The sequence below is a fragment of the Canis lupus genome, chromosome 9 (genome assembly GCF_003254725.2).
Source record: "Canis lupus dingo isolate Sandy chromosome 9, ASM325472v2, whole genome shotgun sequence".
Classification (NCBI taxonomy): domain Eukaryota; kingdom Metazoa; phylum Chordata; class Mammalia; order Carnivora; family Canidae; genus Canis; species Canis lupus.
In genome coordinates, this window is record NC_064251.1 from 25,241,073 (window position 1) to 25,268,373 (window position 27,301).

Consider the following 27,301-nt stretch of genomic DNA (forward strand, 5'->3'; position numbering starts at 1 on the left):
GTCACTGCCAGGGTTCTTCTTCTCACCCAAGCTGGCAGAGGGGCGGGACTGGCAGTGGTGACACTAGGGCCACTCAGCCCCCGCTTTTCACAAGCACTTTCTTTTTTGGGTGAAAGAAATTGGAGTAAGGGGGTGAGGAATCTGGGGTTGACAATCCCGTAACAGCCCATCAGGTTAAAGAGAGACTGCCCCTAACCACTGTCTTCCTCCAGGGACGTGTTCCCAGGCCCATCTGATCCTGAGATTAATAATCCCCCCTGCCCTAGATACCTGCGTGGGAGCTTGGGGCATCCTGTTCCGGGGCAGGGGGATGGATAGATCTCTTGATCTGAGGATTAATGTGGAAAAGAGGAGGGGGAGAGAAGGAGGAACAAGACTCTTTTTGGCCTTCCACAGCCAAGTACTTAGCAAAAATGTCCCCCCAAAGAGATGTCAGCATTCAAGTCTCCTGGGGAAATTAGTCATTCAGGGAAGTCATACTGAAATCTCTCATGTTTCTCAAAAAGTAGCCAAGGGTCCCAAGGTCGTCATCTCTTTCAGGCAATGCTGCCTCACTTGGAACAGCAGGCAGAAACTTCCTGCCTCCCTAAGGCATGGGGGAAATGGTGGGTAAAGGGGTAGGAGGTGCCAGTCCCTGGTGTTCGCGCTGTCGTGTACCTGGTCTCCATCCTTAGAGGATGGGCTGCTTCTCTCTTCCCCCACCTTCCCTGGGTCATGCCCGCCTCCTGGGATCCCCAGCTTTGCCTTCACCTGCCAGCCTGCCTCTCGGTTCAGCTCTAGTTGGGAGCAGAGAGTCCCCGTGGACCCCTACGGGTGAAGCCCTGTTGGGCTGGGACAGAGATGTAGAGATGGGGCAGCCCCCAGGGGAGAAGCCAGGAGGTCTGGGAGGGAGTGGGGAAAGGAGAGGTTAACCTTTAACATGATGAAAATGTGAAAGTATTTTTCAAAACACTCTTAAAAATGTAAATCTTTATCTATATGTAAAAAATTCCATGACACCTTGTTGAGTGAAAAAAAAATACACATTACAAAGCAGCACATGTGGTATTTATATAAAATTGTGTGTGTGTATGTGTGTGTGCACGCACACAAAAGACAGAAGGGCTGTGTGCAGGGAGTGATGTCTGGAGGGGTGTTCACCAAAATCGTAATTCTGTTTGCCTCTTGCGGGGGGGATTCGGGGTGGTTTATACAGTCCTATTTTTACTTTTACTGCTTAAATTTGCTATGAGTATGTTTTATCTTATATGCAGGAAAACTCTCAAAAATGCTATTTTCAACTGGAGGGGGGATTGTTTTCTTCATAAAAAGACTGTGTTAGTCAACAGAAAAGGAAGAGCAAGAAAAGCTCTGGTCCGGTGGTCCTATCACGCAGGACAAGTGGGTGTCCTTCCTGTGAGCCAGCTCTGAAACTGATGCGAGTAGCTTTCCAGATGGCTCGAGGCGCTGCCCAGGCCCAGCCTCTCAGGTAAGGCTCACAGCCCCTCGGAAAAGTAGATCAGTGTGTTTCCCCCATTCTACGGATGAGGTAGGTGAGGCTGCCTTTCAGGCAGGGGAAGTGACTTGCCCAGGTCACACATACCTGAGTGACAGGCAGAGCCAGGGCCAAGGCTCTGAGCAGCTGCAGGTCATTGCACTCTTGGTGCTTTTGCTGCCCTCCCAGGCCCAGGGCCCTGCAAACCTGCGGTTGCAGCCTTGCAGTCGCCTTCAAGGATCTGTGCCTGCTGCGGGCCAGCTTCCAGGGCCGCCTGGGGGCTGGAGGAACAAGCCGCATAGGACAGAGCCCACCTGGGTCTCTGGGCTGGAGGAAGAACGGAACACTGCGGGGGGAGCCACTTAGCACAGGGCCTGGGGGCACGGAGCGCTTCAGGAGATCCGTTGACCGCTCGGGGCCTAAGCGGCTGGGACTTGAGCGCAGACCCTGCTGGTTGCTCTGAGCTGCCTGCCAGCGCTGCCAGACGCCCCGTGAGTCCCATCCGGGCCATCGCCATCACCGAAGGCTTCCTGTAGGAGGGGACCTTTGAGCTGAGCCTTGAAGGATGGGTGGAATGTCCACGAGGGTCCAGAGGAGAGGAACGGGCTGGCGTTTCAGGTGGACGGGTGGACTCTTCCAGAAGGCGGTCTTTAAGGGCGAGCGCGCGGGGACTCGCCACACCGTGGGGGCCTCCAGGCCTCCGCTACTGCATAGAATTTGCCGACTATTAGCCACGAGGGGGCGGGGTGAGGCGGGGCGGCGCCGAGGTGGTGGGGTGGGGGGAGCCCAGGGAGCTTCATAAAGCCACAGCAAAGGCGCCGCGACGCTAGTGACAGCGGCCCGCTGGAGACGCAGCCCGGGAGCTGCCGCGCGCCCGCCAGACGCGGGCGCAGGACCCAGGCGTCCGAGGCCGGGCTCCGCTGGGGGCCCCCGCCCCCGCCCCCGCGCCCGCGCCCCGGCCCCGCCCCCCGCGCCCCCGCGCCCGCCCCCGCGCGGAGAGCGGCCGGTCCCCGACGGCTGCGGGAAGGTGCCAGCCCGCCCCGGATGGGCATCGTGGCGCGGGGCTGCGGAGACATGCTGACGGGCACCGAGCCGATGCCGGCGAGCGACGAGGGCCGGGCGCCCGGCGCCGACCCGCAGAACCGCTACTTCTACCCGGAGCCCGGCGCCCAGGACGCGGCCGACCGTCGCGGGGGCGCCAGCCTGGGGGCGCCCTACGCCGGGGGCGCCCTGGTGCCCGCCCCGCCGGGCCGCTTCCTCGGAGCCTACGCCTACCCGCCCCGGCCCCAGGCGGCCGGCTTCCCCGGGGTGGGCGAGCCCTTCCCGCCGGCGGCGAGCGCCGAGGGCTACCAGCCCGGGGACGGCTACGCGGCCCCCGACCCGCGCTCCGGGCTCTACCCGGGGCCGCGCGAGGACTACGCGCTGCCGGCGGGGCTGGAGGTGTCGGGGAAGCTGAGAGTCGCGCTCAACAACCACCTGTTGTGGTCCAAGTTCAATCAGCACCAGACGGAGATGATCATCACCAAGCAGGGGCGGTGAGTGAGACGCGCGGCCGCCGGACCGGGGCGGGGGTGGTCCTGTCCTGTCCTGTCCTCTCCTGTCCTGTCCTCTCCTCTCCTCTCCTCTCCTCTCCTCTCCTCTCCTCTCCTCTCCTCTCCCTCTCCCTCTCCCCTCCTCTCCTCTCCTCTCCTCTCCTCTCCCTCTCCTCTCCTCTCCTCTCCTCTCCTCTCCTCTCCTCTCCTCTCCTCTCCTCTCCTCTCCTCTCCTCTCCTCTCCCTCTCCTCTCCCTCTCCTCTCCCCTCCTCTCTCTCCCCTCCTCTCCCTCTCCCCTCCCTCTCCTCTCCCCTCCTTTCCCTCTCTCCTCCTCTCCCTCTCCTCTCCTCTCCCTCTCCCCTCCTCTCCTCTCCCTCTCCCCTCCTCTCCTCTCCCTCTCCCCTCCTCTCCTCTCCCTCTCCCCTCCTCTCCCTCTCCCCTCCTCTCCCTCTCCTCTCTCTCCTGTCTAGACTTTGCTAGTGTCTCGGTGTGGCTCACAGTGGGGCTTAGGCTTTGGGGGAAGCAAGGAGGGAGTTGTAGCGCGGACAGGAAAGTTCTGGGGGCTGTTTTCTCCCAGAAAGTTACACCAACAGGCAGAACTCAGGAGGGAGATGGAGAGAGTGGGTGCAATGCGAAGTTACCGTGCTTGAGGGAGAAGGTACCTCTGGTTTCACCCGGAATTGGGGTGTGCCCTTGCCCCACTTTCTACCTCGATGGGGGGGTCCCCGTGAGCAGAGCGGGGCTGCGTTTTGGATTTGATGGGGCAGGACTCCTCTTTGCCCCTATGTGTGGGGAGATGGAGGAGAGGGCAGGGTCCTGTGCTGTGACCAGTAACCCAGCGCCACCCCCCCCACCTTTCATTCCCCCACCCCCACCTTTCTTACCCCCCCATCTCTCTTATCCCCACTCTACCCCCACCTCTCTTACTCCCACCCTCCCACCGCACACCTCTCCCAGGCTTTTTGCTGCTGTTGTGCACAGGTCAGTTTTGGGAGGTGGGTAAGCCCTAGGATTTGGTGACATGGAGGAGCAGTTGCCAAGTTTCCTTTCCGGTAGTACTTTGAGAGCTCATATGTCTGGTGTGAGTGTGTTTGGGGGGGATGGTAAAGTGTGTGGGGGGCACAGATCCCTTCTAGGCACAGGCCCCACCGGAGAGCACACATACCCATGGGCCTGAGCAGGTGAAGCTAACCCACCCACCCCAGCTGGCAGCCAGTCTCACTCTGCTCCCTCCCAGGTCTGTCCCCTGAAAGTCTTGCCTCACCCCTGGCCAGATACTTTCCAGGGTAGGATCCAGCATTGGGAACCCATGGGTCCATGGCTCAGGATCCCCTGAGCCCAGTGCAAGAGGGGTAGGGTTTGGGGCCAAGGGTACTGCTTCCGGGGAAAGAAAGAGAAACTTGCCACCGGTGCGGTATTTGTTTAGTAAGCAATGCCGAGTGGGCCCTGCCTGGGTCTGGCATGTGAAAGCCTGCACCCATCCCTCCCAGTAAGGGCCTGCTCAGGCAGGGGACCAGGGAGGACCTCTGCGTGGAGGACCTGTGTCATCAGTGCGGCCAGGAGGAGTTGAAGGACAGATACCCAGTGTGGGGCTTAGGAAAAGAGTGGGGAAGCCATGCAGGCCCAGGGGGATTGGCATTCCATCTAGGCATTGCTGGGACGTTCTTCCTTTCCAGGGATTTCTGTGGGGTGGCCTGGGATGGAGGGATGGATCCACCAACCACAAATAGCTCCAAGGGGCTGAGCTGTTCCTCTTTCTCTGGGATGAACCCAGGAAAGTTGGCCTTTTCTTTTCTGGTGTGGCCTTTATGCCCTCAGCCTTCTGATAATTCCTCTCTGCGTCCCCCTGACCCTAGCCCCCTCTGAGTGCTCCCAGGCACAGCCCAGGCTTCTTAGTCCTCTCAAGTCTGAATTGGAGGGGACCCAGGAGATCCTCTCCAGTCCCCTTCCTTCACAGACAGGGAAATGGGCTCAGAGACAGGAAGAGACTCTTCCGAGGTTACACAGCACACCTGTCGCTGGCAGAACGGGCACCCAAACCCAGCCCCTCGAGGCCAGGAGTAAAAACAGCCGCCTCTGCTGTCCAACGGCCTTGATGCATTCAGAGTGCTTTCATTTCCATTCTTTCACCGTGTGCTCCGTACGTAGAGAGGTCTCCCCATTCACAGCTAGGGACACGAGGCATGGGGACAGCTGGTGGCTTGTCCTCGGTCACTCAGCAGACCTGAACTCAGGCCTGTACTCTTGGGTACTCAGGAAGCCCTCCCACTCTGGGGCCTGGCCCAGGTCTCCCTACAACCTGCTGCCAGGGCCCTGCCCTTCAAGTCTTGAGGGGTGGGCTGGGCAGACCACTGGCCAGAACTTCAGGGATCCGGTGGGTGTGGGGCCGGCTGTGGGCTGCCCGCAGCCTGGTTAGGGGGTGTCTCACGGGGATGTGTCTCTGCAAGGTCACCGCCACTACCCCTGTGGCTTCCTTCTTTCCTTTATGTTCTTGCTGAATAATTCTCTCTTGACAAGTTTTGTTGTCTCCCTTTTAGATCCATACACCTACTTTCTTTTATTATGAAAAATTCCAATATGTACAAAAGTACAGAGAAAAACCTCACAGGCCTGCATCTACCCATCACCCAGCTTCAACAGTTGTTACTACTGGGCCAATCTTGTTTCTTCTTTATCCTTGCTTCTGCCTCCCACTGCCTAGTCTGCAATTGCATTGTGATGGTGTTAAGTATTTAGTAAGTAGATCCTAGGCATTATATTTCTTCATTCTTTTTTTTTTTTTTTAGATTTTATTTATTTATTCATGAGAGACACAGAGAGAGAGACAGAGACACAGGCGGACGGAGAAGCAGGCTCCATGCAGGGAGCCTGATGTGGGACTTGATCCCAGGACCCCAGGACCACACCCTGGGCAGAAGGCAGGCGCTAAACCACTGAGCCACCCAGGGATCCCCTATTCCTTCATTCTTAAAATTTCTCTATGTAGATCTAAACATAGCTTTTTACAATTCTATTTATTTATTTATTTATTTATTTGGGGGTGAGGGAGAGAGAGAATCCTAAGCAGGCTTCACACCCAGCATGGGGCCCAACATGGGGCTCCATCTTATGACCCTGAGATCAAGACCTGAACTGAAATCAAGAGTTGGACACTCAACTGAGTCACCCAGGTCCCCTAAAAATGGCGTTTTAAAAGTAAACACAATATTGTTAGCAATACTGCGAAGAATTTCATAAATATCATCAAATTTCCCTGATCATTTCATAATTGTGTGTGTGTGTATGTGTGTTTCACAATCCTTATGCTTTCCATCTATCTGAGGGATGGCTTCCGACACCATGGGGTCCCCGTTGGAAGAGGGCAGTGGCCCCTCACCATTTTCTTTGGTCCCTCCCCTCAAATCAGACCTCAGAGGCCCTGTGGTGGGGTGGAGGGGACAGAAAACACAGAGGCCCCAGTTCAGCCCCACCAGCCCACATCACCCAGGTACCTGAACCTGGGCTCCAGAGATCTGGGAACTCGGCGGCCATTTCCTTCTGCAACTGGCTTCTGAAGATCAAGGGCTCAGAGAACAGCACCCTTTCTCTCCCATTTGGAGGGCTGACTGTCCCTCTGTGGGTTCCAGTGACCTGCCAGTCACTACCACATCACCCACGGCCTTCTTCCTTTCTGAAAAATCCTCCTAGCCCAGGCCCACCCACAGCCCCACGGCCTTTTTGCTTTGGGCTGACTCACTCCCTCCCAAATCCTTCCTCTCCCACCCACCCAAGACCCCTCCTTCAGTATGGACAAGTGACATAGTCTGTCCTCCATGGGCAGCAACGGGATTGGGCATTGGGGGATGGCAGTTCCCAGCACCAGAGCCTGACCCAGTCTCTGAGGTGGGGAGAAGAAAGTGAGACCCAATGTTGGACTGGCCAGTTGGAAATGTTGGAGTTCCACTCTGCGTGTTTGTGGAGATTCGGGGTGTCTACCCCGGGCTTGTGCTGTGTTTTGGTGTGGTGCTGGGTGTGTGTATGTGTGCTGTGAATGTGTCAGCGTGCATCGAAGAGTTGATGGTAGACGTTCTCAGTAGAGGAAGAGAGAGGCGGGCGTCTGTGTGTGTGGGTGTGTGGGTGTGCATTCGTTGCTGGCAATCCCCACTTTTCTGGGTGTGATTAGTTGATTATTATAATTAAGATAACTTTGGGTAGCTCTGTTGTTAAGAAGCTCAATTTGCATTTATGTGTGCGTGTGTGAATTTAGCGGTCGAGAAAACAATACAGTGCCACCCTGTCCTCCATCATTGATCACTGGCCTCATAGCCATGGTGGCCTCCCCTTGCCTACATTCCTGACCTTGAGAACTTTTTAGATCTTTCAAACAATTTGTTTGTCTGTTTGTTTGTTTATTGAAGCTTTAAGCCTGCTTTAATTTGGACTTACTGGCTTCATTTCTCTTGGGGCAGATGAATACAGCTTTACTTTCTGTTGGCTGTTTGCTAGTGGCTGTCCGATTTCTACTAAGTTGGGTCTGAGGTTGATGGAAGGAGGAGATCCTTTGATGCCTGAGCAGTTTACAGTTCGATAGGTCCAAGGCACTGCCGGAGTATCCTTCTGAAAGATGCTGCTATTTTACACCCCCACGAAGAGTGTGTGAGAGCACCCATTTCCCCACAGACTCATTGGCATTAGACAATCAGTTTTAAAACATCTTGCCAACATGACTTAGAAGAAACTGCCTCCTTGTGACTTGTACGTGATGATGGTGAATTGGAGCGTATCAGAGGTGTTCAGGATAGGGCGGGGGTGTAGTATGATGACCCTGCGAGTCATTTCAAGATGGGACTATCTCATTTCAAGATGGGATAGTCCTGAGCAGCAGTGGAGGAATTTAGAGTCCTGGGCTCTGTCCTCTCAGGGCAGAATGATAAGTGGTCTTTCTGGAGAGCTTAGTTTGGCACCAGACCCTGTTCCTTCCCAGCAAAGTGTCATGTAAAGCAGGGGCTATTTTGGGATTCCAGCTGGCAGTGATTCTAGACTTTTAGGGTGAAACGAGACCTTCCTTCTCCTCTTCCTTTCCTCCATCTCTTCCCGTGTCTCCTTCACTTCCCTCCACCAGAGATAAGCAGGGTAGAGAGATGAACACCACAGCATGGTTGCCGATGTCAGGAGACACAGACTCTGTTTCTCACCAAGGAGCGTCACCTCGGCTCTCCGATCCTTGGTTTCTTTGAGTATAAAATTGGAAATAACATTTTACATCTCAGGTGAACTGGCTGCTGCTAAGGAGAGGCACAATGAATATATCCTTTTCTTCCTTTATTCATACAAGTTTGGATAGGAACTGGTTATAATACAAAAAACCCGAGCAACCTGACCACTGTCATAGAATGAATTAGTAGTAGAGATGCGTTGAAAATACTGTCCCAGCAGCCTTAATCGCTCCAGGTCCCATCCCTGACCTTTGATTTCTCAAGCCAACTGGCCCACTGAGCCCCTGAAACCCAGAGCCTGGAGCTAGAGCCTGGACTTTTGCTCGGGGTCCTTCCGCCAGGCGAGAGGGCCTTGATAGCTCTGGGCCTGCAAGAGGGTTGGGTGGAGGAGGGACCGGATGAGCTGAGTTTCACATCTTTCAAACTGCTTCACAGCTCTCAGAGGAAAAATGGATAAGAGTTCTTGTCTCCATTTTTGGGTGAAGAAGCAGGTTTGGTTTGGGAATTAACTTACTCCAGGGGATGGGGCTAGTAAGTCTCTCTCTTTTTTTTTTTTTTTCTCAGCATAGGAGAGTCTGGAGAAGACAGGACTGTGGGGAGACCTTCCCAAGGTTATTAATGGTGTTGCTCGGGGAGCTTCTGGGGACTAGGGTGCACCCCAAAGTATTCCTAGGCCTCTGGAACTCTCCCTCCTCCAGGTTTCCTGACTCATGGACTGGTGTCTTTCTTCCCATGACTTCTCATAGGAGGAGGGGAGAGGTGTGTGGGAATGAAAAGTAGTTCTGATGAGGATTTGGTTCTGCCATCCTGAAAATTCTGTTCTTCCTCTTTGGGTTTGAAAAGAAAAGCTATCCCATTAGAATTAGCGATGGTATTGGTGTTGGTACTGGTGGTGGAAAGGATAATTGTAGTGATGGTGATAATGGAAGTGATGGTTTGGTGACGGGGGCAGTGATGGTAGAGGTGGTGGTTGTAGTGATGGTGATGGAGGGTGTTGGTGGTGATAGGTGTAGTGATAGTGGTGATGGGGGTGGTGGTGGAGGTGGTGGTTGTAGTGATAGTGGTGATGGAGGGTATCTATGGAGGTGGTGGTTGTAGTGATGGTGCAGGTGGGGGTGGTGATGGTGGTTGTAGTGATAGTGGTGATGGGGGTGGTGATGGTGGTTGTAGTGACAGTGGTGATGAGGGGTGTTGGTGGAGGTGGTGGTTGTAGTGATGGTGAAGGTGGGGATGGTGATGTTGGTCGTAGTGATAGTGGTGATGGGGGGTGTTGGTGAAGGTGGGATTGTAGTGATGGTGCAGGTGGGGGTGGAGATGGTGGAAGTGACAGAGATGGTTGTGGTATGGAAGTGCTTCCTTCTCAGAATCTATTACACTGGCACAATGGAGGTTAGGGCAGCATCCCAAACTCAACTTCCTCCACTTTTCCTGGGAAGCAGGACTTTGAGTGTGAGGATTGTGCTTAACAGAACTCTTTCAGGTGGATGGGAAGTTCCATCTAGGATTTTGGGTACTTCTCTGAAGGCTCAGGCCTGGGGCAGGCCATACTACAGACACCAGGCCCAGGAGGATGGGGCAGGGAGAGCGTGGGTGCCACAGGGCTGGGAGTGTTAGCACGGTGATGGCCAGCCACCATGGAAAGATGGGTCGGGGACCAAGACCACACCAGAGCTTGGAGGACTGAGGCATGAGGGCCTACAGGGAAGTGCCTGAGGGGGCTGGCTTGTGGCTTTGCTCCTCACCAGGAAGCAGACTAAGGTTAGCAACAGTGGCATGCAGCTAATATCTGGCAACTGACTCTCTGAGAGAAAAACACTGAGGGTCGCCTAGGTGGCTCAGTCAGTTAGGCATCTGCATTTGGCTCGGGTCATGATCCTAGGGACCTGGGATCGAGCCCCCCCCCCCCCCCCGCCCCCGCATTGGGCTCCCAGCAGGGAGTCTGCTTCTCTTTCTGTGTCTCTGCGTCTTTCTCTGTGTCTCTTTTGAATAAATAAAAATTTTTAAAGATTTTATTTATTCATGAGAGACACAGAGAGAGAGAGAGGCAGAGACACAGGCAGAGGGAGAAGCAGGCTCCATGCAGGGAGCCCGACATCGGACTCGATCCCCGGACCCCAGGGTCATGCCCTGGGCCGAAGGCGATGCTCAACTGCTGAGCCACCCTGGCTGCCCGAATAAATAAAATCTTAAAAAGAAAAGAAAAGAAAAGAAAAGAAAAAGAACTGACAATTTCCTTGGTGAGGTAAAACTATCCCTCATGTTAGCTCACCCCACCAAAAAAAAAAAAGAAAAGAAAAGAAAAAGAGAAACATTTAAAAAGCCCTGATTCACAGCATTTGCTGATTTCCGTGGTGTAAATACTCCCGTGATGGCTGATTTCGAGCTTCGCACGTGGTATCACTGAATGCAGAGTCGGGAAGAGCCAGGCAGTGGCTGTCTGGTATTTCTGTCATACAGGAACAAGAGGTGTAAGTCACCTCTAGAGCAGAGATGAGGGACGCCTAGGTGGCTCAGTGGTTGAGAGTCTACCTTTGGGTCAGGGTGTGATCCTAGGGTTCTGAGATCGAGTCCCACATTGGGCTCTTCACAGGGAGCCTGCTTCTCCCTCTGCCTGTGTCTCTGCTTTTCTGTATCTCTCATGAATGGATAAATAAAATCTTTAAAAAAAAAAAAAGAGCAGAGATGATAGTGAACTGTAGCAAATGAACTGAGAAGTGATGATTTTTGATGATTTAGTACCTTGGCTTATAATGTAATGTACTTAATTGTAAGTTTATATAATTAAATTTTTATTTTTTTTTAAGATTTTATTTATTTATTCATGAGAGACACGCACACACACACACACAGAGGGGCAGAGACACAGGCAGAGGGAGAAGCAGGCTCCATGCAGGGAGTCCGGACGTGGGACTTGATCCCGGGTCTCCAGGATCAGACCCTGGGCTGAAGGCAGCGCCAAACCGCTGCGCCACTGGGGCTGCCCTAATTTAATTTTTAAAATATGGTGGTGTTTAAGAACTGGTTGGCACACTCCCTGATCATTTCCAGTAGGTTCTTTCACCAGATGGAAGTGCCTCTAGGACACCACCGAAAGCCTTTGCGCAGGGTCAGCTGGCTGTGAGGTCGGGGGGCTGACAGATGCTGGGGGGTCTCTCTCTTTTCAGGCGGATGTTCCCGTTCTTGTCATTTACTGTGGCGGGGCTGGAGCCCACCAGCCATTACCGGATGTTCGTGGACGTGGTCTTGGTGGACCAGCACCACTGGCGGTATCAGAGCGGCAAGTGGGTGCAGTGTGGAAAGGCTGAGGGCAGCATGCCAGGTAGGAGTGCCCTGGGGAGCGGTGGGCACTCTTTCTCTCCGAGACTGGGCGCCCCCTGGTGGATCCAGGAGGAACCCCCAAGCCCCTGCCCCACCAGACCTAAGATTGAATTCCTGGTCTCACCCTTATCCCCTCCCGCTTCTCACTCCCATTCTGTTTGTCCTGTCTACTCTAGTCTGCTTTAACCTGTCTTCTACTCAGTTCTCTGCCCTATCCGGTCCTCCCCCTGCCACCCTAGAATGGGCGAAGAAGCCGCCCATCACCAGGGGCCTGGTCCCCAGGGGCTGCGTGCCAAAGAGGTTCACTGTCCACAGGAAACCGCCTGTACGTCCACCCAGATTCCCCCAACACTGGAGCGCACTGGATGCGCCAGGAAGTCTCGTTCGGGAAACTGAAGCTCACCAACAACAAAGGGGCCTCTAATAATGTGACCCAGGTGGGACTCCTTGCACCCTCCACCTCCCCTGACTGATTCTGTTCTGTGAAAGTCACTTTTCTTCTTCTCTGACTTTGGTTCTTTTTCCACTCACCTTGGGGGGGGGGGGGCGTGTTGCAAAGATGAGGTGGGAGGGAGTGGACTCTCACGGGATTGCATTCAGGATGGCATGGGCCAAGCCAGCCCTGCGGGTTTCTTCACTGAGCCCCAGGCCACTGTCACTGGTACACCATGCTGGGCATAGAGTTGGTGCCAGTGGGCCCTCCCCGCCCAGAGAATGGATACCAAGTCTTTCCTAGTTGAGCAATACTGTTAACAGCCCCACCCCTGAAAAGCCCTGCTTGTGCTAATACCTTGGTCACAGTAGACATCCCGGGGTGGGAAACAGGCAAAGAGGGCAGAACTGGTGCCCTGGAGAGGCTGGGGACCAGAGCTGGAGGGCCTGGGGGAACTTACCCGGTAGCAGGGCAGGGGAATGGACGCGATGACCTCAGGGTCCCCTCTAGCCTGGCCAGAGGGATACAAGCATGCGGCTCTCTCTTAGATGATCGTGCTCCAGTCTCTCCATAAGTACCAGCCTCGGCTGCACATCGTTGAGGTGAACGATGGGGAGCCGGAGGCGGCCTGCAACGCTTCCAACACACACATCTTCACCTTCCAAGAGACCCAGTTCATTGCCGTGACCGCCTACCAGAATGCGGAGGTAAGGGCAGCTGGCGGGCCTGAGCTGCGAGGGGCAGGAACGGGACAGTGGGGCCCGCAGTCTTCCCTGGTGGGGGATTTGGAAGTTGCCTAGCCCCAGACTCAGGACTCAGGTGCGTCTGTTTCCCCTCTCTCTAGATCACTCAGCTGAAAATTGATAATAACCCTTTTGCCAAAGGATTCCGGGAAAACTTTGAGTCGTAAGTGCCACTGGTTCTAGCTCACCAAGGGCCTATGGAGGTTTGACTCCAAACACGGGAGCATATCTTTGCCGCTAGGGAGTGGGAGGAGGTGGGATGGATGCTGGAGGGCCAGCGGGCCAGGCACAGAGGGTCCAGGGAGGGACATGCAATAATAGGCAGGCTCACAGGTGACTGGTTCTCTTCGTGACCACTGTTTGTTTTGCCTTCTTTTTCTTCTTCTTTTTATTTTTTAGCATGTATGCATCTGTTGACACCAGCGTGCCCTCCCCGCCTGGACCCAACTGTCAATTGCTTGGGGGAGACCACTACTCTCCTCTCCTACCCAGCCAGTATCCCGTTCCTAGCCGCTTCTACCCCGACCTTCCAGGGCAGGCCAAGGACGTGGCTTCCCAGCCCTATTGGTTAGGGGGCCCCCGGGACCACAGCTACGAGGCCGAGTTTCGGGCAGTGAGCATGAAGCCTGCCTTCCTGCCCTCCGCCCCTGGACCCACCATGTCCTACTACCGAGGCCAGGACGTCCTGGCACCTGGAGCTGGCTGGCCAATGGCCCCCCAGTACCCTCCCAAGATGGGCCCAAGCGGCTGGTTCCGCACCATGCGGACTCTCCCCATGGAACCTGGTCCTGGAGCTTCAGAGGGACGGGGGCCAGAGGACCAGGGCTCCCCTTCGGTGTGGACTGAGATCACCCCTATCCGGCCAGAGTCCGGTGACTCGGGACTGGGTGAAGGAGACTCTAAGAGGAGGCGCGTCTCCCCCTATCCTTCCAGTGGCGACAGCTCCTCCCCTGCTGGGGCCCCTTCTCCTTTTGATAAGGAAACTGAAGGCCAGTTTTATAGCTATTTTCCCAATTGAGCCGATGACATGACAGAAACCGTGTCATCGGGCTGGAGGACACCAGCTAATGCAGACAACTGACTCCGGGCTGGGAGGCCCCAGCTCCCTCCGTCCCTTCTCCTTTTGTAGTTGGTTGAGGAAGAGGGGGGCTGAGAAGGCTTCTGGGGTTCCCTCGCTGCTTCCGGCCCACTGCGAAACCTGAGAGGCGTGTCCCTTGCCCCTTCCTCTGCCCTAACTACAGTCATTTACCTGGTGCTGCTTCTGGCTGTGGGTTCCCAGCTGGAGAACAGAAAACAGAACAAGAAGGTCTTGGACACAAAGGAGCTTCCCCTCGTCCGTGGGGTGGGGTGGGGGCCAGGTGGGGCAGACTGGGAACTGGAGACTTGGCTGTCTTCCTTTGTAGAATGAACTTTGGGCAATTCTGTTTGTGTGTGTGTGAAAATAAAAATACCGTGGATTTTACACCAGCCGGCCAGCCAGCCAGGGTCGGCGACAGGACTCCGAGGACTTTGGGGCAGCTGGCCTGGGCCCCACCCGCTCAGAGACAGGGGGTCTCGAGGAAAGGGTTAGGAAGGGGGGGATGGTGCACACCTCAAGAAGCAATGTCTTGTGGGGGGGTTGGTTGTGTGTATGCGTGCGCGCTTTTTTTCCTTTTCCTTTTTTATTTTTTTTGGAACGGGGAGGCTATTTATTGTACAGAGAGTGGTGTCTGGATATATTTCTTCTGTCTTCATCACTTTCTGAAAATAAACATGAAACTGTAGAATGTGTCCTGCTTCAGTGCCCTGGAAGGGGACATGGATGGGGGACTCCACTGGGAAGTGCAAAGTGCACCATGGCTCTCCAGCAGCAGCTGAAGGCCCCAAGAACCTGAGCCTCCTAGGAATCCAGATTGGCCTCCTTTAGGGGATAAATGGAGTGAAAGGCCATGTCAATTCTACTTTGTAAGACATCTTGGGACAGAGAATGGCCCCTTCGTCTGTGTGGCACCCTGACATGTGGAGGAGGGTTGGAGGGCAAGACCAAGGGACCGGGCTGGGAGGAGGCTGCGGGCTCTGCGGGAAAGAACAGCTTTGATTTCGCTTTGCATTTCTAGCTACTGTGGCTCTTTATCTTCATCTCAGGATTGTTCAAAGGTTAAAAGAGTAAATGTAAATTGGATAATATGAAATGATGTTTGGTTTCATAGGTCAAGAACAGCCAAACGGGGCACCTGAGTGGCTCAGTGGTTGAACATCTGCCCTTGGCTCAGGGCATGATCCCCCCGGGATCCTGGGATCAAGTCCCACATCAGGCTCCCGGTAGGGAGCATCTCCCTCTGCCTATGTCTCTGCCTCTCTCTGTATGTCTCTCATGAATAAATGAATAAAATCTTTTTTTTTTTAAAGAACTAGTGAACATTGGCAATTTCATAAGATTCAAACTAGCACCTGTAAAGAGTTTAGAACAGGGCCAGATAAACAGTAAGCATTGTCTTTTTGTTTTTTGTTTTTCACAATTAAAAGCTAGTTTCTGAAAGAGCTCCCTAAGGGTAAGAAAAGAGTTTATGGGAAAGGTTCAGAAGTTGGGATTACTCTGTTTGGGGTTACACCCTAGTGTGGGGCATACCCAATTCTTTTTTTTTTTTTTTAAAGATTTTATTTACTAATTCATGAGAGAGAGAGAGAGAGGCAGAGACACAGGCAGAGGGAGAAGCAGGCTCCATGCAGGGACCCCGATGTGGGACTTGATCCCAGGACTCCAGGATCACGCCCTGGGCCAAAGGCAGATGCTAAACCGCTGAGCCACCCGGGCTGCCCAAAAGTGAGTTTTTTTGTTTTTTTTTTTAAGATTTTTATTTATTTATTCATGAGAGAAAGAGAGGCAGAGACACAGGCAGAGGGAGAAGCCCCTGCTGGGAGCCCAATGCAGGACTTGATTCCAGGACCCCAGGAGCCAAAGGCAGACACTCACCCACTAAGCCACCCAGGTGCCCAGCATACCCCATTCTAATGCAGAGGGTGTCATCATGGGCCATGGGGTGTTCCCTTCTGTTGTAGCTTGCAAAACTTCATGTCTCACACTTCACATCCCCTTCTCTCCTGGTCTCTATCTATAGGCCATTTTTCATCACTTTCTGGTCAGAACAAGGAAAACATAAGAAGACATATTTGGTTCCATCCTCCTTAGATATAGAAGCTCATACTTTTGTAAATGACATTAGGAGTTCTGTCATACTGTGCTCTGCATGCAGATTGCTCCTCCGCTGGCCTGGCTCTTTAGCTGTCACTCTCTGGAGTGCTTAAGTATTGGTATTAAATCAGACCTAGGGGCAGCCCCGGTGGCTCAGTGGTTTAGCGCTGCCTTCGGCCCAGGGTCTGATCCTGGAGACCTCAGACTGAGTCCCGTGTCGGGCTCCCTGCCTAAAGCCTGCTTCTCCCTCTGCTTGTGTCTCTGCCTCTCTCTCTGTGTCTCATGGATAAATAAATAAAATCTTTTTTAATAAAAAATAAATTGTACCTATCTCCCTTTTTGGCCACTGTTTTTATTTTTATTTTTTAGCGCTTTTTTTTTTTTTCATAATCTCTACACCTAACACCCAACGTGGGGCTCAAACTCATGAACCTGAGATCAAGAGTTGCATGCTTTTCCGAATGAACCAGCGAAGCACCCATCCCCCACTGTTTTTAAATGGTTTTTGTTCACTTCACTAGATATAAGTGAAGGGAGTTGTATTTTATACACTTTACTTTTCCCAGAAGTGTGGGGGCATATGTTTTGATGCTTTGTTATTTGACTCATAAAGATTCACTACTATTTTCTGTTCACTATTAAATGTACCACTTAATGAAAAGGTACTGAAAATACCAAAATATATCTCTTTTTGAAAAGATTTTATTTATTTATCCATTATATATATGTAAGCTCTTTATGTATATATATAATTTATATATGTGTGTATATATATATGTGTGTGTGTGTGTGTGTGTGTATATATATATATATAAATTCTTTGCCCCAGTGTGGGACTCAAACTCACAACCCTAAGGTCAACAGTTGCATACTCAACTGACTGAGCCTGCCAGGCACCCCTTCAGTTCTTTTTTAATCCCCACAGATTATACTCCTGTATCACTTTGTTGAGATAGTAGTTGCTTGGGTTTAACTTTATGTCACCATTCTCTTTGTTCACTATTCCTTTTTGCATTTCTGCCTCTTTTTTCCTGGAACCACTTTCCTACTTTTTAAACTAAATCCTTTATAACTTCCTATTGGGCGGTTTCTTTGTAAATTCCGCATAAACGTGTTTGTTACAAAGATTATTATTTTCCCATCTTTATTGGGTGGTATTTTGCTGAGTAAACAATTTTAAATGGATAATAATTTTTTCTTATTTTACAGAAGCTATTCCACTGTCTTCTGGCTTCTGTTGTGAAATCTGCTGCTACCCTAATTATCATTCTTTTGTAGGTTATCTTTTTCTTTCTGTTTTCCAGATCTTCTAGTTATATATGATGTGCAACAGATTTGCTATGATGTGACAAGGTATGCCTTTATTTTTCCTGATCATATTTAGGATACGTTTTACTTCCTGAATCCGTATATTCATGGTTTTCACTAATTCTTAAATTTCCCAATCATTATCTCTTTAAACCTTACTTCTTTGTATTCCCTCCAATTTCACCCTTTGGAACTCCATTCAGATGGATGCCAGGCATTCTCATTCTATTATTATTCATGTCTCACAGCTCTCTATTATGTTTTTCCTCCTCATCTTCCTATGCTGCATGTATAAGTTCTCGAGATCTCTTTTAGTTCAATTCTACTTTCAACAATATCTAATGTGCTAATTAGCCCACTCATTGAAATTTATTTTCACAGTTTATAAGGTACTTTTCATAGTTCTTTTGTACATCTCCGTTAAGTTTTTTTAATGTTATGCTTTGCATTTTTTAGTTCTTAATTTTTTATTATTTTTAAGTAATCTCTACACCTAACATGGGGCTCAAACTCATAACCCCAAGGTCAAGAGTTGTAAGCTCTTCTGACTGAGCCAGCCAGGCACCCCATGCTTTGCATTTCTATGAGTTCTATTTTCTCCCCAAATTGTATAATCCTGATGATTTCCTGTTGCATGTTTTCCCTTATACCTGCATTCTTTATTTCTGTAAGCATTCTACACACAACCATTCTGTCTTTGTATTTGACAATTCCAGATAGTACTTAGAGGGTGTTTATGGAGGGTTTGGCAGGAGTGTTCTCTAAATAAATTGATTCTTCTGATTATCACTCATAATGGATTTGCCTTTTTGTACACTTGGTGGTCTTTGTAAGGTCACGTTTGATTTTTAAGCCATAGGTTTTGGAAGACTAACTTGGGGAAGCTTTCTTCCACAGATGCTGTCTCTAATTCAACAGATGGAGAACATCAAATTATGGCTGGACTTTGCCCTCCAGCAATGTAGTCAAACTTCTTGGCTCAGGGCTCCAAAAGAGTGAGACAGGAGCTTCCAGGCCTCCAGAGGGCATGTCTGGAACTGAAACAGCATCACTCCCATGACATTCTATTAGTCAAGGCCAGCACACATACAAGGAGAGGGGAGATAATTTTCATGCTGTATGGTAGCAGTGGAATGTACTGCCTAGCCATTATCCTAGGATTTTTCCTTCACCATCAGTCTGAGGATTTCCTTTCATGTCTCTCTCTCTTTTTAAAAAATTATTCATGAGAGACACAGAGAGAGACAGAGACATAGGCAGAGGGAGAAGCAGGCTCCCCATGTGGAGCTTGATGTGGGACTCCATCCCAAGATTCTGGGATCACACCCTGAGCCAAAGGCAGATGCTCAACCGCTGAGCCATCCAAGTGTCTCTCTTGTGTTGGATCTCCTATATCTTGGACCACATGTCCTTTTGTTTGTTTATTTGTTCTTTTATTTTCTGAGGAGCTTTTTGGTACACAGGAGATAAAACTTCTGAGTTTTTAACATGTCCAAAAATGCCTGTATTTCACTTGCATATCTGAGTGATAGCTTATTGGGTATAAAAGCTTTGGTTGGAAATAATTTCTTATTGGAATTTTCAAGGCATTTCTCCTTTGTCCATTTCTCCATTTTAATTTTCACTATAGCCCTTAAAAAGTCTGGTGTCATTTTGATTAGTGGTTCTTTGTGTTATGTTTTTGGATCTTCCCTTAATTCCAGTGCTTTGGATATTCCAGATTATATGATTTATTTTTTTTAATTTTTAAAAAAATTTTTATTTTTATTTATTTATTCATGATAGACATAGAGAGAGAAAGAGGCAGAGACACAGGCAGAGAGAGAAGCAAGCTCCATGCCGGGAGCCCGATGTGGGACTCAATCCCGGGACCCCAGGATCGCGCCCTGGGCCAAAGGCAGGCGCTAAACTGCTGAGCCATCCAGGGATCCCCATGGTTATATGATTTAGTCTAAAGTATTTTCCCCCCCCCATGTATTATTCTGGGGCACTGAATAAGATCTATCAATTCAGAGACTTTGTTCTTCATTCATAGAAAGTTTCCCTTTTATCCATTCCTTTTTCCTTGATTCTTTTTTTTTTTTTTTTTTTTAAGCAATCTATGCCCAACGTGGGGCTTGAACTCATGACACGGGGATCAAGAGTAGCATGCTCTATCAACTGAGCTAGTCAGATGCCCTTCTCCTCGACTCTCTTTAATTACATGGTAGATATCTTTACCTGATTCTTTAATTTTATTTCCTAACTTTAATTTTTCTCTATTATTATTTTTTAGAGAGTTTCTGCTCTTTGTCTTCTGATTCTGTTATTGACTTTTAAATTCTCTTATCTTTTTTTTTAAGATTTTATTTACTTATCCATGAGAGACAAAGAGAGAGGCAGAGACATAGGAAGAGGGAGAAGTAGGCTCCCTAAGGGAGCCCAATGTGGGGCTCAATCCCAGCACCCCAGGATCACGACCTGAGTCAAAGGCAGATGCTCAACCACTGAGCCACCCAGGTGCTCCTCTTATTGTGTTTCTAATTCTGAAAATTCTTTCTTCTTCTCCAAATATTTTTATACTTGTTTTATGGATGAAAGATCTTCTCATATCTCTAAATATATTCACTGGAAGAGGGAGTTTTTTGTTTGTTTGTTTGTTTGTTTGTTTGTTTGTTTTTTGCTTCCAGTATCTCTGTTTTTCCAATTCTATTTAACTGCTTATTTAGACTCTTTCATATTGGAGGTTTTGCTCAAATATTTGATGATCTTTGACTGTTCATGTTTCAAAACAAAACATAATAATAATAATAATAATAATAATAATAACAGTAACAATAATAACAATTTTAAAAAAGAACAAGGCACTAGAGCTTGCACAAAAGCTATTTTGTGTGTATGGGGGAAGGGGCTAATCAACCCTTGAGCTTCACTTCAGGTGACACAAAAGGATGATCGGATGGGGGAACTGTTAATGATGTGCTGCAAATAGCTTGCAAAAAAGCTAAATGTGCACCTATTTCCCAATTCTGCATTCAGTGACATCACGTTGGGAGGTTGAAATTGTCCATGGTCATTTCAAGAGACATCAGCAAATGCTACAAGTGAGGGCACACTTCCTCCCAGATTGCTGGTTGTTAAATATTTATTGCCACACCACCAGGAACTGATTTATTAGGTTGGGGCCTTCACAATGAAACTGAGAGGACTGCAGAGAGGTCTTTTCTTCTAAGATATTATTTAGTTCTCCTTTCAAATTTTTCCCTGGCTGACAGCACTCTAAGAATGAGATATGAAAAGAGAAATTGAAGGTCCAATTTTTTCTTTTACAAATATTTTGCTCAACTTTGACTCACCTTTCTCAGCCACTGTCTTTGGCATGCCCAAGTCCCATGTATGTTCTCATTTTCTTTAGACAATAATACTGTTCTTCTATGACATATATGCCTGCTCAGGGTAGGAAGCAGTCATGGACACCTCAATACCCATAATTTTAGACTTTTAGCCAACCTACCAATTTTCAGCACCATGCCTCAACTCCACTTGCCACTGTGCCTGATACTCCCAAGTCCTGAGCCTCTTATGAAATATTTAGTGGTAAATCAGCTCACCTATTGCTAATCCTATTTGTAGGCATTTCAGGGTGTAGCTACATTTTAGGGTGTTGTTCATCTTGCTTAATCAGATGCTAATCCTCCATCTGCTACCTATATTCCTAAAATTCATTGAAATTTGTTGTCTGCTTCTCTTTCCTCTGATATCCTCTTTGTTTCTGTGGTTCCATACGTTAAGAACATTCCTATATTATTGTGTTTGTAACCAATATACAAAATTTTATTTATTTATTTATTTATTTATTTATTTATTTATTTATTTTCAAAATTTAAACTAAATACTCTTCATTGATCTTGAATGAAAACTTGTAAATCTTTCAGCCTTCATAAGTTGGCCTCCCTCCTCCCCTATTTTAGGAAAATTTTATTTAATTTTGTCTCTGAGTACCTCTTATCCAGTTAGTATTTATTTTTCAGGGACATGTGTAATTCTTTGGCTTGCTCTCAACCATTTGTTCTCTTCCTATTCCTTTATTTTCATCTTTTAAAACTTATATTCTGTGCTCTAGGGAAGAATTTCAAATTTATCTTAGTAATTGAATATTAACTTGGGGATGATTGAAGACTAATTTTTTTAAAATTTATTCATGATAGTCACACACACACAGAGAGAGAGGCAGAGACACAGGCAGAGGGAGAAGCAGGCTCCATACACCGGGAGCCCGATGTGGGATTCGATCCCGGGTCTCCAGGATCACGCCCTGGGCCAAAGGCAGGCGCCAAACCGCTGCGCCACCCAGGGATCCCTGAAGACTAATTTCTAAGGAGACAATGATCCAGAAGTTTAAATGCCTGTATTTATGATTTACACAAATGCCTCGTGAGTGTCTATGGTTATAGCTATTTCTTAGTTTATTGTTTTATAAGAGCTAATAATAACAAGAGTTATAAATAGCGTGGTTTAAAAGTAACTGTTGGAATTAAGAGGTGAAACCAGATTAAGCACTAGTTTAGTCTTTTCTCAGACTCAGCCAAACCCAGCTTGTATGAATTACTTATACTTAAATTACCAATGGTTTCTCCAAGTAGGAAAATGGGATACAGGAATTATTGCAGGAAATATTTAAGAAAACACAACTGCCTATGCTCATATCATTATATGACAAGTATCCCTTTTTAAAAAAAGAAAGTTTTATTTATTTAAGTAATCTCTACACCCAAAGTGGGACTTGAAGTCTACGCTGAGATCAAGATCTACTCTTCTGACTGAGCCAGCCAGGTACTCCTTATGACAAGTATACTTATCTGATGAAAGAGAAATTGTGGCATAGATACGTGGCTGAATCATATCCAAACACACCAAATCAGAATGGTCTTTCACTACAGTTACTTAGTTTTCCTTCAATTCAGTTGTGCTCTTTAGAGCCTTCATTGAGAGTTTAAATTCTGTGACTGAATTTTAGTTTTCTTTTCAATTTTGTGTTATGTCATCTCTCTCTCCTTTATTCCGGCGTATATTTTTGTATCTCAATTCCCTCCTAAAGATTTCTTTTATTTTTTTGAAAATGCTGAATAGTTCCCTGGAATGTTCTTTTGGATCTTGAAATGTCAAGGTAATTGAGTGAAGCAACTTACTAATTGGTATTATTAACCAAATCAGGGACGCCTGGGTGGCTCAGAGGTTGAGCGTCTGCCTTTGGCTCAGAATGTGATCCCGGGGTTCCCACAACAGGCTCCTCACAGGGAGCCTGCTTCTCCCTCTGCCTGTGTGTCTCTGCCTCTCTCTCTGTGCCCCTCGTGAATAAGTAAAAATAAAATCTTTAAAAAAATAAAATAAACTCTTTAAAAAAAACTATAAGTCAGTCAAATGAGTAGTTGAACTATAATACTTTGGGGGCAGAATAATAGATATTGTATCTTTAGATTATACTCCTCCTTTATGAAAACTCTACCCGCACTCCCTTCTTTCCAGTGATCAGCCCCTGAAGACCATGTTTATATGATCCTGCTCTATCTCAGACCTCATCACAGCTATTTGGAAGAAGGTTGACACATGAAGGAATTGAGGGTAAGGGTCATTAGTTTGGGATATCACTTCAGTTTGGGTTGTATAAATTCTGGTGCAATAGGGAAGGGAAGCTCAGTATTTGAAGATATACTGAGAATGCAGAGAATGCAGTTTGAGGGGACAGGAGCAGGTGATGTGTGAAGAGATAAAGTAATAAAATATGAGAGAGGAAGTGAGTGATTGTTAGAGTGAGAGTAAGGAAGAACTTTCTGGTTCCAGTTCCTCTGAAGGTCCTACTAAACCTCCTCTCTTCCTCTGAGCCATACCCACGTGTTAACTATTTCCTTTTAGTTCGGAGTGGGAGTCTGGGACTACTAAGGGAACTCTGATTAAGACATCCATTCCAAGTCATAACAAGCAAATCACATCATTGTGAGTAAGAGGATGAAGAAAATGCTGCACATTCAGTTCCTATAGTGGGAGGATGTATATCCAGCTCATCCCGATGATTAGGAAACAAGGTGAAAAGATGTGGGAGTGGGAGGGTTGGGGGACAGAGACCATATCCTCATTTTGCCCCTGTGGAAATTATTTTTTGATCAGTGAGAAGGTTGATCCTGTCATTCCTAGGTCTTAGTGAAGTATTAAAGTGCAAGTTCTGTATGAGTAGCAAAAGCTTGTAAAGCTTAGCTTATGGCCAATTCTTGTTCACGGAGTTAAAGATGAGAGAAAGCAAAACTTCTAGCTTGGTGGTGAGGACCACAACCATAGTCTGAAGTGGAGGGTACTATTAGAGCCTGCTGCCTACCTGTTCCTCATGTTCAATCCCAGCCAGAGAAACCTAGGGTTGCAGGTTATTGAAAAAGCAGTGGGTGTACATTTGGATGGATGCTGTGGCTTTGGAGAAACAATAGATTGACTACCTTGTAAAAACAGAGAAGACTGAGTGAGATTCACTTGGATGGAAATCAAGCCTTGGGCTGACAGCAGGTTGGTAGGGACCGGAGGGCACTTGAACATCACCAGGGCCAGGAAAGTTTCTTGGATGCTGTACTATAGCATCTTTGACAGCTTTGTCCTTTTGAAATTTGAAATCATGAAAAATTTCAAACATACAAAAAAACTCTCAAATTTAATAATTATTAACATTTTCCCATGTTGCTTCATCTATTTTTTCAGATGCATTTTAAAGTTTATTATGGGGATCCCTGGGTGGCGCAGCAGTTTGGCGCCTGCCTTTGGCCCAGGGCGCGATCCTGGAGATCCGGGATCGAATCCCACGTCAGGCTCCCAGTGCATGGAGCCTGCTTCTCCCTCTGCCTGTGTCTCTGCCTCTCTCTCTCTCACTGTGTGCCTATCATGAATAAATAAAAATTAAAAATAAAATAAAATAAAGTTTATTATGAACCTCATGATAGTTCACCTCCAAAAATCGTGGTTTGCATCTCTTAAAAATAAGGATATTTGGGGGACACCTGTCTGGCTCAGTCGGTAGAGCATGCAACTCAGTCTCAGGGTTTTAAGTTTAAGTCCCATATTGGGTATAAAGATTACTTAAAAATAAAATATTTTTGATATTTATTTATTAATATTTTATTTATTTATTCACGAAAAACACAGAGAGAGAGAGAGAGGCAGAGACACAGGCAGAGGGAGAAGCAGGCTCCATGCAGGAAGCCCGATGTGGGACTCGATCCCTGGACCTCAGGATCACTACCTGAGCCAAAGCCAGCCTCTCAACCACTGAGCCACCCAGGCATCCCCAAATTTTGTTATATATTCAGGAGAGACACACAGAGAGATGCAGAAACATAGGCAGAGGGAGAAACATGCTTCTTGTGGGGAGCCTGATGTGGGACTCAATTCTAGGACCCTGGGATCGCTACCTGAGCCAAAGCCAACCTCTCAACATTGAGCCACCCAGGCATCCCTTAAAAATAAAATCTTTAATGGGATGCCTGGGTGGCTCAGCAGTTGAGCATTCTGCCTTTGGTTCAGGGCTTGATCTTGGGGCCCCAGGATTGAGTCCCATATCAGGCTCCTCGCAGAGAGCTTGCTTCTCCCTCTGCTATGTTTCTACCTCTCTCTGCATCTCTCATGAATAAAATAATATAAATATATAAATAAAATCTTTTTTAAAATAAAATAAGATCTTTAAAAAACATAACATTTTCTTACACAGCCACAAGGTCATTATTACACCTTACAAAATCAACGATAATTCCTAATATGCCCCCATATTAAGTCCCTACTCACATTTACCTAACTAGTCCATTAGTTCTTCACTTGCAATGCCATCATTATCATATGTCAAATTCCAAAGTATATATGGGTATCTTTCTAGATATTTTTTCCTTTTATTCATCTATTTGTCTATTACTATGCCAATAACACATTTTTTAAATAAAATATTTTACTTTGAAATAATTGTATATTTACATGCCATTGTAAGAAATCATAGGGAGATTTCATATACCCTTTACCCAGTTTTTTCCAATGGCAAAACTGGCAAAACTATAATACAGAATTACAACTTGAATATCAGCATTAATACAGTCAAAAGACAGGACGTTTCCCAGACCACAAGGATCCCTCATGATCCCCTTTTATATACAATTCTCACTTTTCTCCAGACCCAACTGACTCCTTAAACCCAGAGGGTTAGTCACTGATTAGTTTGCTGTCAATTTTTCCTTGGTATGTTTGAGGGGCTCTCTTATTGGGTGTTTATATGTTTATTATTGTTATTGAAAATTTTATCAGTATATAATGTTCTTCTTAGTCACTTATAACATTTAAAAACAATTTAAAATCTACTGACAATGATATAGCCACATCAGCTCTCTTTTGGTTACTATTTGCATGGAATATTTGTTAGATATAAGGACATTATTATGCCCTTATATCTAACACGAATCTCTTGGAGACAGCATATATATATGGATATTTTTTCAAACCCTATTGTAAACTCTGTCTTCTAATTGATGAATTTGGGCAATTTAAATTTAATGTAATTATTGATATATTATTGCTTAAAATTAATTGAAAAGTGTTTCCTCCTTTTCTGTTTTCTGGGAGAGATTGTATGAAATTGATTTTTTAAAAAGATTTTATTTATTTATTCATGAGAGATACACAGAGAGAGAGAGAGAGGCTGGGACATAGCAGAGAGAGAACCAGGACCCCCGCAGGGAGCCCTATGTGGACACGATCACCAGACCCCAGGACCATGCCCTGAGCCGAAGGCAGATGCTCAACCGCTGAACCACCCAGGAATCCCTGAAATTGATATTAATTCTTCTTTGAATTTTGATAGAATTCTCCAGTGAAATGATCTGGGCCTGAAGATTTCTTTTTTGGAAGTTTTAATATTATGAATTTAACTTAATAGTAGTAAGTCAAATTAGATTTCCTCTTTTATATTGGGTGAGTTGTAGATTTTTTTGAGAAATCAGTCCAGTTTATCTATATTATCAAACTTATGTGTGTAGAGTTATTCATAGTATTTTTTATTATCCTTTCAATGTCTGTAGTGTCTATAGTTATATACTCTGTTTTGTTCCTGATATTAGTAATTTGAGTTTTCTTTTTTTCTTGCTAGAGTTTTTAAATTTTTATTTCTTTTTAAAGAGTCAGTTCTTTGTTTCTTTTTCTTTTGTAAATTTTTATTTATTTACGTTAGTCACACAGAGAGAGAGAGAGAGAAGAGGCAGATACACAGGCAGAGGGAGAAGCAGGCTCCATGCACCGGGAGCCCGACGTGGGATTCGATTCCGGGTCTCCAGGATCGCGTCCTGAGCCAAAGGCAGGCGCTAAACCGCTGCACCACGCAGGGATCCCCAGTTCTTTGTTCCATTGATTTTTCTCTATTGTTTTTCTGTGTTAAATTTCATATATGTCTCCTCTTTATTACTTCCTTCCTTTTGCTTGCTTCAGATTTATTTTGCTCTTCTTTTTTTAAGTTCTTGAGGTATGGATTTGAGACTTTTCTTCTTAAAAAAAAAGATTTTATTTATTTATTAGAGATAGAGAGAGCAAGTAAGAGAGCACAAGCAGGGAGAGCTGCAGAGCAAGAAGGAGAAGTAGGCTCCCCGCTGAGCAGGGAGCCCAATGCAGGGCTTGATTTTAGGACCCTGGAATCATGACCTGGGCTGAAGGCAGACACTAAACAACTGAGCCACCCAGGCACCCCTCCTCTTTTCTAATGTATACTATGTGTTATAAATTTCTCTCCCTCTCTCTTTTTTTTTAAAGAATTTATTTATTTATTTATTTATTTATTTATTTATTTATTTATTTATGAGAGAGAGAGAGAGAGAGACGTGTCAGAGGGAGAAGCAGGCTCCCTGTGGGGAGCCATATGTGGGACTTGATTCTAGGACTCTAGGATCATGGCCTGAGCCAAAGGCAGACACTTAACCACTAAGGCACCCAGGCGTCCCTAAATTTCTTTCAGCACTACTTCATTCCATATGTTTTATGTTTTTTTTTTTTCATTTTAATTTAGTTCAATTAAAATTTAAAATTTCCTTTGAGACTTCTTTGACCCATGGATTATTTAGACATTTGTTGTTTACTTTTCAA

The 27,301-nt window shown here is 47.3% G+C and overlaps 1 protein-coding gene across 1 annotated transcript; it reads left to right on the plus strand.

The window, feature by feature from the left end:
- Window positions 1-2,514: 2,514 nt before the first annotated feature.
- TBX21 (T-box transcription factor 21) lies at window positions 2,515-14,462 on the plus strand. Its single transcript, XM_025440536.3, has 6 exons — window positions 2,515-3,009; window positions 11,367-11,521; window positions 11,836-11,957; window positions 12,502-12,660; window positions 12,798-12,859; window positions 13,096-14,462. The coding sequence occupies exons 1-6, from the start codon at window positions 2,519-2,521 to the stop codon at window positions 13,712-13,714; spliced, it is 1,608 nt and encodes a 535-aa protein (XP_025296321.1). The 5' UTR covers window positions 2,515-2,518; the 3' UTR covers window positions 13,715-14,462.
- Window positions 14,463-27,301: the final 12,839 nt, after the last annotated feature.